General features: G+C 47.5%; 1 protein-coding gene across 2 annotated transcripts in view; it reads left to right on the forward strand.

Moving 5' to 3' along the window:
- Positions 1 to 17,822, forward strand: part of LOC143774564 (uncharacterized) — a 69,890-nt gene that overhangs the window by 41,314 nt on the left and 10,754 nt on the right. For both annotated transcript variants that reach the window (XM_077262285.1, XM_077262284.1), the window contains exons 2-4: positions 5,122 to 5,448; positions 15,888 to 16,124; positions 16,223 to 16,372. In XM_077262285.1, the coding sequence (XP_077118400.1) occupies positions 5,122 to 5,448; positions 15,888 to 16,124; positions 16,223 to 16,372 (714 nt within the window). The remainder of the gene's footprint in view (positions 1 to 5,121; positions 5,449 to 15,887; positions 16,125 to 16,222; positions 16,373 to 17,822) is intronic.

Genomic DNA, 17,822 nt, shown 5'->3' on the forward strand with positions numbered 1-17,822 from the left:
ATCAACAAGGAAAATCCGGTGAAAGAGTTCCAGAATCTTGATAGAAAGAAACTAGAAAAACTGCCCGACAAGAGGGCTCCTCTTTTTGTAGATCCATGTAAATATAAACAGCAGCCAACTTAGGATTTCTCCCTTCCCCCGTCCACTCCCACACACGATCGTAGCCACTCCTCAGCGTCCGCCGGGGTGGTAAAAAAGGAAGAAGAACCTTTATACACAACCCTGAGTCTAGCAGGATAAAGCATTGAATACACGACATTTTTCTCTCTTAGTCGTTTCTTTATCTCCATGAACTGAGACCGTTGTTTTTGTAACTCCATAGAAAAGTCTGGGAATATCGAGACAATAGCGCTGTTAAATTTAATAGGACTTTTTTGCCTCGCCATACGAAGAGCCATATCTCTGTCTCTGGAATTAAGAAGGCGGGCCAAGAAGGGTCTCGGCGGAGCGCCGGGAGGAGGAGCTTTTGTTGGGACCCTGTGGGCCCTTTCCACAGCAAATGTAGGGGAGAATTCATCTCCCAAAATATCTCTGAGCCAGCCCTCCAAGAATTTTTCAGGTTGTTGGCCTTCTGAGCGTTCCGGCAGGCCTATAATACGGATGTTATTTCGGCGTAGTCTGTTCTCCAGATCATCCGCCTTCTGTTTCCAAGCATTTATGGAGCCTGCCACTTTTGTCAATTTAGCTTCCATAGGTGCGGAGCTGTCCTCCAGGCGAGACACCCGTGTTTCAACCTCCACAATACGGCCCTTCATAGATTGCATATCTTGGCGAAGGCGCCCCACTTCAGAGTGCACCTCCTCTATCTTCCCAGTCAGAGAGGTTCTAGTCAGTGATATAGCTTGCATCAGTTGTTCAGATGCCTGTCTCAGAGTTAAGTCCTCCTGATCTCCATCCCCCTCATCCTCGGAGGCACGATTTTGTACCTGAGTCTCAGATTTCCCCATAGGAGAAGTATTATTCTTTTTTGAGCGTAGATTATCAGGAGGATCAGATCGTGTAAATTTTTTGAGTTTTTCAGCAGCACTCAGATTTTTGGTGCGATGCGCGGATGACATAATGAGGATCACTTAGTATTTTAATAGGGTACAGGATCTGCCCGAGCAATGCAATACTGTGGCACAATGCACAAACAGCCTATGGGGCCTTCACAGCCGTGCACCACAGGGTTAATGGTAATTTATAATCCGACCCAATGCACTCTCAGGAGGAAAAGGGATTCAGGAAGCAGATCCAGCGTGTATGTAATGGAGTGAGGGAGAAGTTCCGGTATAGTATGCGCCAGGAACAGTCAGCGCTATAAAGCGTTGTAAGGCACTGATGAGAGGGAGCCCGGGGCCCGTTTCATAGGGCACACACCGTGAGACTCCCCCCCCCGTACCTTGAAGAGCTGCACCGGAGATCAGCCAGCTCTCTCCCGTGCAGCAGGATCAGCTTCGCGCCTTCCGCCGTCAGCGCGCGTGGTATTGAAAATGGCCGCCGCCTCCAACAGCTCCGTCCTCCGTCCAGGCTCTCCCGGAGTTCACCCGACCGAAGCCGCCCTCGCAGCCTCTCTGAAGCCGGGCACCTCCAGGCACCCAGGGGAACACAGCGGTGGATCGGAAAACCCTCGCAGGCAAGTATTAGCAGGGGATTCAGGTCAGGATTATCGGAGCTCCAGCCAGACGCGTCTTCACAGCTCCGCTACATAGCCACGCCCCATGCAGTGATCATATTGACACCACGGGTGTGTCACAGAATTTTTGGCAGTGAAAAAAAAATTACATTTCTACCACCAAAATTTTTTTGTCCCCAGATTTTACATTTTCACAGAAGTGGTTAAAATTGCACCAAAATTTGTCCCACAATTTCTACTGAACGAGGCAATACCCCGTATGTGGCTGTACAGTACTGCTTAGCCATATGGAGAGACTCGGGAGGGAAGTAGCGCTATTAGCCTCCAGGAGTGCAGATTTTGCCAGAATAGTTTGCAGACTCCATATACAGAGCCCCTAAGTGCTAGAAGAGCAGAATTCCCCCTCAAGTGACCCCATTTTGGGAATTTACCTACAGGTGTAGAGATGATTTTGAGTCCATGAGTATTTTCCAAAAACAAGCAGCATTGGATATTGCTGAGTGAAAATTGCAAACTTCCATTGTAGTGACCAGCTCATGCTTCTGGAGTAAGGTACCCGTAAATTTGGCAGGTTGTTATGGCTACAGAAATGCCGAACATGTGGACACGCTATATGTGGTTTAGTTATATTGTGGGGCTCAGAAGGGAGAGGGGGCATTTGGATTTCCAATGTACAAGAAGAGTTGCCTCCAGTGACCACAGGAGATATGGACTTGGGAGCACAGAATTTGCTGAATTTCTTTTGGGGGGCGTAGAGCCGTATAGCTTTTCCAGAGTAACATGGAAGTCCCCTATATTTCCATTAACAGATGATGGACCTGAGTGGGGACTTGCTTTTTTTGTGGATTGATGCTTTTGTTAGGAACATTTTACATAACGTTAGTGATCACAGTTATCTGGCGCTCTACACTGAGCACTGACATCAAGGTTTCCATCTAAATCTGACGTGATTCAGATGAAACTCCTGAGGGATCCATTCACTATGAGGCAGCAGAGTTACTCTGGACTCCGTCTGGCCTCTGTTCAGCGGTGTCCTTCTTTTCAGAGATAATAATAATAATTTTATTTATATAGCACCAACATATTCCGCAGCGCTTTACAAATTCACAAAACTGTGGCGGACGGAACTTTTTATGCTCGCCTAAAAAGTCTGACACCCACGAATTACAGGCCAGACGGCGTCCATAGTGATTCCATCTGCCTCGTTTTAGGGAATCTTCCGCCGGGGTTTCTATCTGAAGTGCGTATTTCAGAGATTTACTCAGAAACCCTGATGTAAGTATTTAGTGCAGAGCGCAGAATAAATGTGCTCTGAACCTTACTGCGATCTTTGGGAGGCAGAATGAACAAATAAACAGCAGGTGAAGTATTGGTTTTATTATTTTACACCGTTCATCGTGCGGTATAAGTGATTAGGAGACTTTATTCTTCGAGTCGGTGCGATTACAGCAATACCAGATTTATATTGGATTTTTATGTTTGGCTGCTGTCACACACTAAAAGATGCTTTTTATTGCAAAAACTAGTTTTTGCATCACCATATTTTGAGAGCTATAATTTTTCCATCTTTCAGCCAACAGAGTCATGTGAGGGGGTTTTTTTTTCTTACGGGACAAGTTGACGTTTTTATTGGTACCATTTTTAGACGTGATCGTTTTCTATTCCGATATTTTTTTTTTTTTTTTGAGGCAGAAACTAAAACCAGCACCACAGGAATTGTTTTTGTTTTTTTGGGAGGGGGAGGTGGTTGTCGTTCCTCGTGTGATATTGTGTTTTTTTGTTGTGTTTTTTTAGTTTTTGTGTAAAAGCACCAAGATATATTTTATAGAAAAAATAATTATTTTTGCATCGCTTTATTCTGAGACCTATAGCTTTTCTTATTTTTCTGCTGATTGAGCTGTATGGTGGCTTGTTTATTGCATGACAAGATGAGGTTTTCAGTTGGTACTACATTTATTTATATATTTTTTTCTATCGTGTTTTATTCCAAGTTTTGTTCAGCAGTATGATAAAGCTTTGTTTTGTTTTTTTATGGAGCTCACTAAGGCTACGTTCACATTTGCGTTGTTGGGCGCAGCGTCGGCGACGCAACGCAAAACGCATGCACAACGCAGCGTTTTGTGACGCATGCGTCCGACGTTTACATGAAATTAGACGCAGAAAAACTGCATCATGTAGCATCGGCTGCGCCCTGACTGTTGCGCCCAAATGACGAATGCGTCACAAAACGCTTGACAACGCATACCGGTGCATGTCCATGCGCCCCCCATGTTAAAGATAGGGGCGCATGACGCATGCGTTGGTATTCGTCGACGACGCTGCGCCCAACAACGCAAATGTGAACGTTACCTTAAGGAGTTAAAAAGTGGGACAGTTCTATAGGTTGGGTCACTCCGGACGCTGCAATACCAAACGTATACTTTTATTGTGTTTATATATGTATATATTTTATATTTTTTTTATAAAAATATTTATTCATGGTTATAATATATTTAGATTTTTTACTTTGTCCCTTTTGTTTCATTTTTTGCAGGCTGATCTCTTGTACAGCATGGTGACGCAGCAGCATCCCTATGCTGTGCAAACTGTCAGTGCTGCACTGACAGGGTAAGTTGCTGATCATGCTCTGACCATGATTAAGCAACTTTGCTAGCTCTGGTGACCCGGATGTCATCAGGACTACATCAGCCACCATGGCATCAATCGGGACCCCGCGATCCAAGGGCAGAGGGGCTTTCTTCCCTCTGCCTGCTATCGAAATGCTGCAATCGCGTTCATTCACAGCATTTAGATGGTTAAAGTGCCGGGAGCGGTGCAGGACTGCTTCTGGCCACAGTGCCGGGTGTCAGCTGTGAGATATGGCTGACACCCGGCTGTGATCGCACCCGCCTAGCTTCTTTATGCGCAAAATCACGTGGTTGTAGTAATCCATCCCAGTTCAGTAAGTACATGGTCAGAGGGACGTATGGATACATCTCAGGCGGTAAAGGGGTTAATTTGCAGTAATTAAAAAAAAAAAAAAAAACTGCAAAAACGCTGTGTCTGAACATGGTGTTAGTATGGATGAAAAACACTTTAAGAATCTCCATGGTGCGGATATGAAACCGCTTGAAATCTGCAATGAAATATATATATAGTTTATGATAAAATAAAATTTATATGGACTTTTTGATTAAAAAATTGACCTTCTGATCATGGTTTTTTGATTTAGTTGTAAATGCAATATATAAGCAGTGTGTGCAGATTTCAGGAATCTTTCACTTTGCTGATACTTTAAAACGCTGAGGTTTTTTGTGGTGCAAAAATTCAGCATGTGAACAAGTACTTACTGATCTGTAACATTCATATTTGTGTTAATCTTATTGCCTTCTTCCTGCCAGCGTGACCCTTTTTCATACAGCTCCTTTATCATGGCGATCGCCGGGTGTTTTGTTATTTATTGCCAGCATATATTGTATTTTCTGATTATCGTGCAGTTTGCTGATTTATCTCTTTGTATTTTGCAGTGCTTCTCCTATTCATCTGCCCCACACTGATTCAGAGCCAAGAAGTCAAGTACATAGCGAGGTCCTCAGATGTGACGTTTGATTTTGGTCCCTGTGAACTCAACAGCGTATTTAAGCTCCAATATGATGGTGTGACCGCCCACATCCCCTGTAATTCTAGCCCCCAGATACCAGACATGTGGGAGGGCAGGATAAGCATCGATAAAACCACCGGATCCATCACCCTACACAATGTGACCAGGAGCGATGCCGGATGTTATACACTGGTGCGTACTAACGGAAATGGGAAAAAGGAAAACTTGCCGGGGGTGGAAGTTCGGGTTCTGGGTAAGTGAGAATCAAAAGATCACTGTAACAAGTCTATTCTCTTCTTACTGTGGGGAAATGATAAATGTGTTACTGGAGGGGATCCGCCTCCTGAGACATCGAACAATTCTGAAAACGGAGGTTCTAATATCTCCTGTGTTGAATTAAACCTTAGTAAGCATGTGTGGTCCCCCCCCTATCCATAGGAGTTATAGGCGTTCACATGGGTTGTCGGCTGTTGTATGGAAGGGAGAGAACTGTGCAGCCATCTCCCCTAGTTATAGATGGTCAGAGGGTTGTCGGCTATAGTATGGAAGGGGGAGAACTGTGCAGCCATCTCCCCTACTTATAGATGGTCAGAGGGGTTGTCGGCTATAGTATGGAAGGGAGGGAACTGTGCAGCCACCTTCCCTAGTTATAGATGGTCAGAGGGGTTGTCGGCTATAGTATGGAGGGTAGAGAACTGTGCAGCCATCTCCCCTAGTTATAGGTGGTCAGAGGGGTTGTCGGCTATAGTATGGAAGGGAGAGAACTGTGCAGCCATCTCCCCTAGTTATAGATGGTCAGAGGGTTGTCGGCTATAGTATGGAAGGGGGAGAACTGTGCAGCCATCTCCCCTACTTATAGATGGTCAGAGGGGTTGTCGGCTATAGTATGGAAGGGAGGGAACTGTGCAGCCACCTTCCCTAGTTATAGATGGTCAGAGGGGTTGTCGGCTATAGTATGGAGGGTAGAGAACTGTGCAGCCATCTCCCCTAGTTATAGATGGTCAGAGGGGTTGTCGGCTATAGTATGGAGGGTAGAGAACTGTGCATCCACCACCCCTAGTTATATCAGATGGTCAGAGGGGTTGTCGGCTATAGTATGGAAGGGAGAGAACTGTGCAGCCATCTCCCCTAGTTATAGATGGTCAGAGGGGTTGTCGGCTATAGTATGGAAGGGAGGGAACTGTGCAGCCATCTCCCCTAGTTATAGATGGTCAGAGGGGTTGTCGGCTATAGTATGGAAGGGAGGGAACTGTGCAGCCACCTTCCCTAGTTATAGATGGTCAGAGGGGTTGTCGGCTATAGTATGGAAGGGAGAGAACTGTGCAGCCATCTCCCCTAGTTATAGATGGTCAGAGGGGTTGTCGGCTATAGTATGGAAGGGAGGGAACTGTGCAGCCACCTTCCCTAGTTATAGATGGTCAGAGGGGTTGTCGGCTATAATATGGAAGGGAGAGAACTGTGCAGCCATCTCCCCTAGTTATAGGTGGTCAGAGGGGTTGTCGGCTATAGTATGGAAAGGAGATAACTGTGCAGCCATCTCCCCTAGTTATAGATGGTCAGAGGGGTTGTCGGCTATAGTATGGAAGGGAGAGAACTGTGCAGCCATCTCCCCTAGTTATAGGCTGTCGAAGAGGGTGTGCTGTAGTGTGGAGGGAAGAGAACCACACATGTGCAGCCACCTCACTGAGTTTTATGCGGTCATAGGGGTTGTCAGATATAGTATGGAGGGATTTGTTAGATTATAACCTTTACTACATATCCTTAAAAAAAAAAAAACACCACAAAACCCAAACAAAAATACACAATATAAATACGTACAAACAGTGAGAATAGTACCTGATACTAGTTAGTTTCCTAAACATTTCAATTCTTGATCATGAATGGACCAAGTTTCTCTCCGGATGGTACGGAGCCTTAGGCCGGGGTCACACATGTGAGTGCAATGCGAGAAACTCTGTTCAATACCCGTCACTGTCGCCGGCACTCGGGACCGGAGCGTTCAGCTGCATAGAAATACATGAAGCCACACACTCCGGTCCCGAGTGCAGGCGGCAGTGCTTGGAATTGAGGAGAGTTTCTCGCATTGCACTCACAAGTGTGACCCCGGCCTTAGTGAGATTTCCTCTCGAGGAAATAAAATAATCTCCCATAAAGGTAGAAAAGAGGGTATCTATCTATATTCAATTAAAAAAATGGATTACCCGAGGTGTGTAAATCAGCATTATTGATTGCTGACTCACCACCACCCTTTTCTTTTCTCTTTATCTATCCTCTTTTTGAATCTTCGTACATATGTAGCATTACTCTGTCGCCTCATTGGGGGACACAGGACCTTGGGTGTTATGCTGCTGTCCACTAGGAGGCGACACTATGCATAATCTGAAAAAGATTAACTGTGGCTCCTCCTCTGCAGTATACACCCCTGGACGGCATCAGCCTTCTCCAGTTTTTGCTTAGTGTCGCATAGGAGGCACACCTAAAAGATTTTTACTCCGTTTTTTCCGACGGGATTACAGATGAAGAAAAGAGGGTCTCCTGTGAGACTCCCGGCATGGCTCCTTCCTCGGCCCCCTATTATGGGGTGCCCAGTTGAAGTAGAGATGGCTATTCCCCATGTTGCTCCTTCCCCAGTCCCTCGGGTGCTGGTTCGAAGTCGAGACCCCCCCCCTCCTTCCCCAATTCCTTTTGGTTTCTGGGTTGAGGTCGAGGCGAGGATAAAGGCCCCTGAAGGTGACAACAGCACCCTCCCTATCCCCCTCTGGGGGTATTAGGTTGAGACACCTCAGGTAGGGCCTGTACAGTCAGCATTCTACAGCTCCCAGCAATGGGCCAGCACACTGCGCCTGCATCCAGGGACCCCAGCCCAGCTGCGGGCTCCTGTTGGGGCCGGGGGGAGTGCAGGCAGGCATGGCACATACAGACACAGGGCTCCCTGCGCCCCTGTCTCTGCGGCAGCACTAGCTCTATACTGCCTCAGTGAGACCCATACCGGGTTCCCCCTTCCGCTTATAGCCCCACCGCCATCCTGCCTTTAAATCCGGAGGGGTCCGGTTCACATCCGACCCCCTCCCGGACTTTCGCGCCGGCCTGGAGCCCTTCTGGGCCTCAGGCATCTAATTTAGGCCCCGGCTTTGGCCTTGCTGAAGCTGCCGCCTCCTCTCCGCCCCCCGGATGACGAATATGACACACTACAGTGTCATAAAGGGGGTGAATCGAGACAGAAAGGGCGCGTTTTTACAAAGCCTTGCCGCCTTTTTCCAGCTCTCCGCCCCCTTCTCCTCCTTTCCTCTCTGTATCAGCAGCCATTTTCGGCTGCAGATTAACCCTGCATCTCCCGGTCTGCAGGACCAGGCAGCCAGTCTCCGGGGGGCACAGGACTGTGGATCTTCGGCGCTGGACCTAGGGGCACACTGGTGGGGTAAGATCACAGCTGGGTTTTTTACTCAGCTGTGAATCCATATTAGGCTAGGTTCCCATTGCGTTAATGGGAGAGCGCTAACGGACAGCGTTGCACGGCGAAATTAACGCCGTGCACCGCGTCCGTTAGTGCTCCCATTGCCGGCAATGTTAAAGCGCATTGCTAGCGCGTGTCATTTTCGGCACGCGCTAGCGATGTGCCGGTCTTTTGTAGCGCGCCTCGGACGCTGCTTGCAGCGTTCGCGGCGCGCCAGAGGTCCGTTCCCCGCTCTCGCAGATCGGGGATCTGCGAGAGCGGGGACGTTAACGCGACCCCTAAACGCGGCCCCGAAAAAGACATTGCGTTAGCGCAATCCGCTAGCACTCGCGCTAAACGGATTGCACTAACGCAATCTGAACCTAGCCTTACCTATAAGGCTCCCCTATAGGTTTCTCTACCCCTGTAAGGTCCTCTGCTGGCAGCACTTCTGCACTCTGTGCACTATGCCGGGCTCAAGGTCCAAGAGAACCAGGCAGAACTGCTATTATGCATTCTGCACAGCCTGCGGGACCGCTCTCCCTGGTAGTAGCACGTACCCGCATTGTCAGAACTGTATACAAACTAATGTGTCAGAGCCCCAAGAAGCCCCTGCCAATGCCTCGGTGTCTAATGCCACGCTGGAATGGGCTACTCAGATATCGCAATCTATGACGCAGTCTATAGATAACCTAACCTCCACATTGCTTCAGGCTCTGCAGGGTCATGCCCCGGCTATGACCGTTACCCAGCAAAGGGAGAGCTTGACTCAGGAACAAGATGACCCTGGCACATCCACGTCTAGGTCAGGACGCAAGCGGACCCATAGATCAAGTCCATCTGCGTCATCCCATAGCACACGGTCATCCCCCTCTAGGGAGAACACCGTAGCTCCAGGTCATCTAGACCGTCCCATTCCAGGGACAGACAACGCAGGTCTCTGCAATCCCCGACCAGAGAAGGCCTCCTCCCCAGCCCACTCAGCAGGGGACGCCTCAGTGATACACAGGATTCGGAAGGCATCTGCGACTCTGACTCAGACAGAGAAACGGAGGGGTCCCTGATCCCAATCCCTCCTAGCAATACAGCGCTAGTTGAGGACATAATTTCATCCATCCATCGGGTGCTGGACATTTCTGATCCGCCACCAGAGGCCCCAGAACATAAGATTTCCTTTGAAGGGCCTCTGAAGCCGCCTAAGGTTTTCTCTAACCACCCAGAGTTTAAGGCGATCCTTAAAAATTCGCTAATCGCAAATATCTGGAGGCGAGGTACCCCTTCCCACAGAAGGACACCAAGGAATGGACAGATCCACCTGAAGTGGACCCCCCAGTCTCTAGGCTAGCAGCACAGACCCTCCTTTCACTGCCAGATAGCGCAACCCTCAGGGACGCAGCAGACCGGCAAGTAGAACGCATGGCTCGTTCAATTTTCGAGGCAGCAGGGGCATCCCTGGCTCCCGCGTTCGCCTCAGTTTGGGCTGCCAAGGCCATTCTGGCTTGGGCAAAGAATTTACAAGCTCTCCAAGCATCCGCTCCTGAGCTGTCGGACCAAGCAGTTCAAATAGCAGTTGTAGCAGACTACATGCTCCATGCAGCTCTGGATTCAGCAAGGGGAGTAGTGGGGATAGCATCAAACGCCATCACGATTCGGCGTATCCTCTGGCTGCGGGAATGGAAAGCGGATGCAGCCTCAAAGAAGTCCTTCACGCACCTCCCCTACCTCAGTGGGAGACTTTTCGGTGAACAGTGGACACTATGATATCCAACGCCATCGGGGGTAAGAGTACTTCTCTTCCCCAACTGAAACCTAAACGCACTTACAAGAAGCGTAACCAAACTCGATTCCGATCCTTTCGGAATTCCTCCGGCTGGTCCGTCTCGCGTCCAGCACAAAATCGTAACCGTTCCCCACGCAGGGACAACTCACGATCGACGCAAAGGTCGGACAAGACCTGGCAGTCAAAAGCAGGCCAGCCTAAGCCCAGAGGAGGAAAATCTCAGACTTTCTCCTCATCATGACTCACGGACTCTGGAAGATACCACGCCAGAGAATCAAAGGGTTACCTTAAGCGAATTGGACATACCCATATTAAATTGTATAACTATAAGTAGCAAATACATAAAATGTCCTTGGTTATGGAAGAATGCGTATATGTTCAACGCTATAAACTTTCAATCATATAAAAAAATTGCGTATACTGAACAATTTATAAATATAATTTTATTAGAAAAGTTCAAACATGAGGAGAACCAACTTCCTCAAAAACACAAAACATATCTAAAAACCTAATTGCCACATGTGTGTTCTAATGGTGAGCCAGCAGATAAAAAAGTGGCACCACTCTGAGTATACATCTATCACAAAAGAGTGTACTAATTACACTGCAGCACTATATATTTAGATGCATGATCAATTGTCCGATACATGACACTAGGGGTGAAATTAACACCTTGTAAACCAAGATATAGGTTTTTAGATATGTTTTGTGTTTTTGAGGAAGTTGGTTCTCCTCATGTTTGAACTTTTCTAATAAAATTATATTTATAAATTGTTCAGTATACGCAATTTTTTTATATGATTGAAAGATACCACGCCAGTAGGCAGCCGACTTTTGCTCTTTCATCAAGTCTGGCTGCCTATTACAGAAGACAGGTGGGTCATGGAACTAGTGTCTTCCGGATACAAAATAGACTTCACCTCCAACCCTCCGGACCGATCACTTCCTCTCTGTCCCCCCAAAACCGCCAGCCAAGGCTCGTGCCTACCACTAAGCGGTCTCCTCGCTTTTTCAAGCAGGAGTCATAGTACCGGTACCCACGACCGACCGCTTCCGAGGGTTCTACTCCAATCTGTTCGTAGTTCCCAAGAAAGGAGGCAGCGTACGTCCCATACTAGATCTAAAACGGCTCAACAAATATGTACGTGTCCGTCACTTCCGCATGGAGTCCCTTCTGTCCATCATTGCGTCCATGGAGAAGGGAGAATATGTCGCCTCCATAGACATACAAGACGCATACCTGCATATACCCATTGCACCTGCCCATCAGAGGTTTCTCATATTCGCAATAGGCCAGGACCACTACCAATTCGTGGCTCTCCCTTTCGGACTCGCCACGGCTCCCAGAGTGTCCATCAAGGTCATGGCAGCCACCATGGACGTCCTGTACTCCAGAGGCATAGTAGTCGTTCCATACCTGGACGATCTACTCATCAAGGCTCCCACCTTCAAGGACTGCGAGCTCAGTGTCTCAATCACAACCGATACTCTGTCGCATGGGCTGGTTAATCAACCTAAAAAAGTCATCACCAACCCCGTGGGAATGTTATTCAACACCTCCAGGGGTCTAGTGCTCCTTCCCAAGGACAAGGCACTGGCTCTCCGACTAGCAGTTCGCACCCTCCTCCGCAAACCCCCTCGATCTCTCCGGTTTGCCATGAGAGTCCTCGGCAAGATGGCAGCAGCAATAGAAGCTGTCCCATTTGCCCAGTTTCACCTCAGACCTCTCCCAACTAGCCATTCTCAAGTCCTGGGACAGGAATCCCTTTTCTCTCGACAGGGAGTTCCAGCTAACGTCGTCAACCAGGAAGTCCCTGCACTGGTGGCTCAAGCCAACCTCGCTAGCAAAGGGGAAATCCTTTCTCACAGGTCAATGGAAGGTTCTGACCACCGACGCGAGCCTGACGGGTTGGGGTGCGGTGCACCTACACCACAGGGCACGTGGTCCCCAGTGGAAGCGGCCATGCCCATCAACATCCTGGAAATTCGTGCCATCCTTCTGGCATTGAGGGCCTTCCATCACTTACTGGCAGCCTCTCACATCAGAATACAGTCGGACAATGCCACGGCTGTGGCATATGTGAATCACCAAGGGGGGACCCGCAGTACCCAGGCGATGCGAGAAGTGTCACACATCCTCCGCTGGGCGGAGGACACAGGGTCGGTTCTTTCGGCAGTCCACATTCCGGGTGTGGACAATTGGGAAGCAGACTTCCTCAGCCGACAAGGAATAGACTCGGGAGAGTGGTCTCTCCATCCCGAAATTTTTCAACAGATCTGTCTCCGCTGGGGGACCCCGGATGTGGACCTAATGGGATCCCACTTCAATGCCAAGGTCTCCAACTTCATGGCCAGAACACACGATCCGCGGTCGCTCGGAGCAGACGCTCTGGTTCAGGACTGGACCCAGTTCCAGCTTCTGTATATTTTTCCACCCCTCCCCCTGATATCCAGAGTGGTGAGGAAGATCAAACAAGCGGGAGTTCCAACCATCCTAATTGCACCAGACTGGCCCAGACGCACATGGTACGCCGACATCGTACAACTCACTGCAGACGCCCCCTGGCATCTCCCCGATCGCCACGATCTTCTATCACAAGGCCCGTTCTACCACCAGAACTCAGGGGCTCTCAATTTGACGGCGTGGCCCTTGAGACCTGGGTTATAACCCAGGCAGGGCTCTCGACGGACGTCATTGGAACCATGATCAGAGCACGGAAACCAGCGTCTGCCAAGATTTATTACCGTACCTGGAAAGTTTTCTTACCTGGTGCGAATCTCGTGGCCAGATCCCACTCCCTTATTCCCTACCCAAAGTACTTGGTTTTCTCCAATCGGGTCTGGAGGCCAGGCTGTCATTGGGCTCGCTTAAGAGCCAGGTGTCAGCCCTCTCAGTGCTTTTTCAAAGGCGCATTGCTACCAAGCCGCAAGTAAGGACTTTCCTTCAGGGGGTTACCCGATTGGTTTCCCCCTACAGACGACCACTAGAAACATGGGACCTCAACCTGGTCCTGACAGCATTGCAGGAACCACCCTTCGAACCCCTTAAGGAGGTCCCGCTCCGCCTTCTTTCCCAGAAGGTGGTTTTCCTGGTGGCAATCACCTCGCTACGCAGGTTGTCTGAACTGACAGCAATCTCCTTCAGACGGCCCTTCCTGGCTTTTCACCAGGACAAGGTAGTTCTTCGTACGGTCACATCCTTCCTTCCGAAGGTTGTGTCCGACTTCCACCTCAATAAGGAAATTTCACTACCATCCCTTTGTCCGGTTCCGGTTCATAGAGTGGAGAAGGCTCTGCATACGCTTGACCTTGTCAGGGCATTGCGTATATACTTGTCTAGGACTGCATCCTTCCGGAGGTCTGATTCTCTTTTCCTCCTTCCGGAAGGCGGCCACAAGGGTCTGCCAGCTTCCAAAGCTACCCTTGCCAGGTGGATCAAATCCACCATACAAGAGGCCTACCGCTTTAAGAATTCTCCTCTTCCAGACGGTATTACGGCACACTCAACACGGGCGGTAGGGGCCTCCTGGGCCATTCGGCACCAGGCTTCGGCACAACAAGTGTGTAAGGCAGCCACTTGGACTAGCTTACACACGTTTACTAAACACTACAGGGTTCATACCCAGTCCTCAGCGGACGCGAGCCTGGGTAGATGTGTCCTGCAGGCGGCGGTGCCCTAAGTATAGGGGCCTGTCTGCACAATATTCGCCAATTGCTTCCCACCCAGGGACTGCTTTAGGACGTCCCATGGTCCTGTGTCCCCCAATGAGGCAACAGAGTAAAGGAGATTTTTGTGTACTCACCGTAAAATCTCTTTCTCTTAGCCTCTAATTGGGGGACACAGCTCCCACCCTGTTGCCCTTTCCGGGCCGTTGTAACTGTTGAGTTCTCATATTGTTTTCTTGAGCTCGTACATAGTTGCCTTCTTACAGGCATAATTATGTTATTCATGTTACATAGTTGCCTTCTTACAGGCATAATTATGTTATTCATGTTACGTTCCTCCTACTGCTTTTGCACAAAACTGGAGAAGGCTGATGCCGTCCAGGGGTGTATACTGCACAGGAGGAGCCACAGTTAATCTTTTTCAGATTATGCATAGTGTCGCTTCCTAGTGGACAGCAGCATAACACCCATGGTCCTGTGTCCCCCAATTAGAGGCTAAGAGAAAGATTTTACGGTGAGTACACAAAAATCTCCTTTTTTACATGGTTCAAATGTTTAGAGTAAGAATGTTTTCAGATATAAATGTATTACTTTTTTTTTTATCAAAATGTATAGTGCGCAAACAAAAAAAGAAATCTAAATGTCATCAATATGTGGTGTGACAGCTCCTTGCCTTCATAATTTCTTTAGGTAGGCTTGCACAAATTCAGGGATTTTGTAGGATTATAGTCGGGTTCATGAATAACCAAATATACCAAGTGATGAAAATTTCATGTGAAGGTTGAAAGAGTCATGAAATAAAACAGAAACCACTGCGCAGGAGGCTTTAAACAGGATGTGGAGCAGACAAACTTTTCTACAAAGGTGTGGTGGTGGAAGCTATGTTCATGTAACAGGTCACACAGGCTGGCAAGACAGGGTAGTTATACTGCATCAGCAAGGTCTGTCCCAGGCAAAGATTTCAAAGCAGACTGGGGGTTTCATGTGCTGTCCACACTCTATTGAAAAAGAACCAAGAAATGGGCAACATTGAGCACGATAGACTCAGTGGCCAGGCAAGGAAGCTTAATGCAGCAGTTGCTGCTTACTTCAAAATCAGAAGGTGTCCAGCAGTGCCATCAGCTCAGAACTGGCAGCATCTAGTGGGACCCATCTATTGGTCATGTAAGTCTCTCTAGAAGTGCTGGCCAGAGACCATATCCATTATGTAATGCCATTAATGAAGGCTTTTGATTGGCTCCAAATTTAATTTTCAGCAGAACAACCCCAAACATACAGCCAATGCCATTAAGAACAAGAGTCCTGGAAGTTATAATCCAAAACCCTGATCTCCACATCATCCAAGTCTGTCTGGGATTACAGGAAGGGTTATAATCTCATCATCCAGTCTATCACCAATTTCATGAAGAGCCAGAAAGATTTGTGCAAGCCTAAATCCACAGAATATCTCTAGTTAGTTCTCCATGATGTTTGGAGCAACCTCCCTGCCAAGTTCCTTCAGAGACTGAGAAGTGATGAAGGAAAAGGGTGGTCACACCAAATATTCATGGGACTTGGATTTCTCTTTTGTTCTCTTTGTGTATTTAAATTGACTACAAATAGACTCTCACTTCTATTTGGGAAAGCATTTGCACTCCGCATGTTTCCACACCAGCCTAGTTTGTTTTTGCACATTACTCTATAGATATCACAAACCACATGAACAGTATGTACGTGTCTTGCGTTGTTTTATTGTCTGCTATCCTTAAGTTGTAAATTCAATAAATAAAAGTTGATGAGGAACAAAAAAACTAAAACATTCTCCTCCCTTTAGATCCCATCTGGATCCATGAGCTATTCCGTAATTCCACTGATGGGACCATATCCCTCAGTAGGTGCCACGCTGAAGACCCGGGGGAAATCAGCTGGACGATAGATGGAAGAGACCTGCTGGACCAACGCTGGCTGAGCCCTGATAACCGGACACTGACTATTCCGTACAATGATACTGGTGTCATCATGGTCTCTAATCTAGTCAGTGCAGATAATAAATCTATTACTGTAATAAGCGGTAAGGCCTGAGGAGAAACTCCACACAATCAAAGTATAAGTCCAAAAGCAAGTGGTATTGGAAATAGAGAATCTTTCTAATATATGTTTCCTCCCTAGGCCTTAATGGAGAATCTGGTCATTTGGGTCACATCATGGGTTTGAATATAATCAGATTGATATGGGGCGACGGTGGAGATGAGCCCACTATGGGAGCGCTCCTTCTACCTAGAAACATCAGTACCATATACGTCCTCCTGACCCCATCAGGTAAGAGTATGGTGCGTCTGATACTCCTGGAGTAGAGTATTATCTGTATACAGCTCCCATTCTACCTATATGTTTTTATGATGACACGTAGTCACAGGCGAACCTTGATATTAAGAAAAAACTTCAATTCTACAGGTGCTTCTCACAAAATTAGAATAATATCAAAGTTAATTTATTTCAGTTCTTCAATACAAAAAGTGAAACTCATATATAGAGCCATTACACACAGTAATTTATTTCAAGTGTTTATTTCTGTTAATGTTGATGATTATGGCTTACAGCCAATGAAAACCTAAAAGTCATTATCTCAGTAAATTAGAATACTTTATAACACCAGCTTGAAAAATGATTTTAAAATCAGAAATGTTGGCCTACTGAAATGTATGTTCAGTAAAGGCACTCAATACTTGGTCGGGCTCCTTTTGCATTAATTACCGCATCAATGCGGCGTGGTATGGAGGCGATCAGCCTGTGGCACTGCTGAGGGGTTATGGAAGCCCAGGTTGCTTTGATAGCAGCCTTCAGCTCTTCTGCATTGTTGGGTCTGGTGTCTCTCATCTTCCTCTTGATAATACTCCATAGATTCTCTATGGGGTTAAGATCAGGCGAGTTTGCTGCCAATCAAGCACAGTGATACTGTTGTTTGTAAACCAGGTATTGGTATTTTGACAGTGTGGACAGGTCCTGCTGGAGAATGACATTTCCATCTCCAGAAAGCTTGTCGGCAGAGGGAAGCATGAAGTGCTCTAAAATTTCCTGGTAGACGGCTGCGCTGACTTTGGTCTTGATAAAACACAGTGGACCTACACCAGCAGGTGACATGGCTCCCCAAACCATCACTGATTGTGGACACTAGACCTCCAGCAGCTTGGATTGTGGCCTCTCCACTCTTCCTCCAGACTCTGGGACCTTGATTTCCAAATGAAATGCAAAATTTACTTTCATCTGGAAACACCTTGGACCACTGACAACAGTCCAGTTCTTTTTCTCTTTGGCCCAGGTAAGACGCTTCTGGCGTTGTCTAATGGTCATGAGTGGCTGACACAAGGAACGCGACACTTGTAGCCCATGTCCTGGATAAAGTCTGTGTGTGGTGGCTCTTGAAGCAATGACTCCAGCATCAGTCCACTCCTTGTGAATCTCCCTCAGATTTCTGAATGGCCTTTTCTTAACAATCCTTTCAAGGCTGCGGTTATCCCGGTTGCTTGTGCACCTTTTTCTACCACACTTTTTCCTTCCATATGCTTGGATACAGCACTCTGAACAGCCAGCTTCATTATTTTTACATTTTCCTTTTGTAAAGAAATACATTACTCCCACCCCCTTGTATACGATTTCAAGAGCAAACAATATAGTGACCATATTTACTTCTTCAGACAGTTGACTATAAACGTAACACCACAGTTTTATAAACTGGTATAACCTTAAAAAGTTCTATCAACCACGGCTG

Source organism: Ranitomeya variabilis, chromosome 5, assembly GCF_051348905.1.
Source record: "Ranitomeya variabilis isolate aRanVar5 chromosome 5, aRanVar5.hap1, whole genome shotgun sequence".
NCBI classification, from domain to species: Eukaryota; Metazoa; Chordata; class Amphibia; order Anura; family Dendrobatidae; genus Ranitomeya; species Ranitomeya variabilis.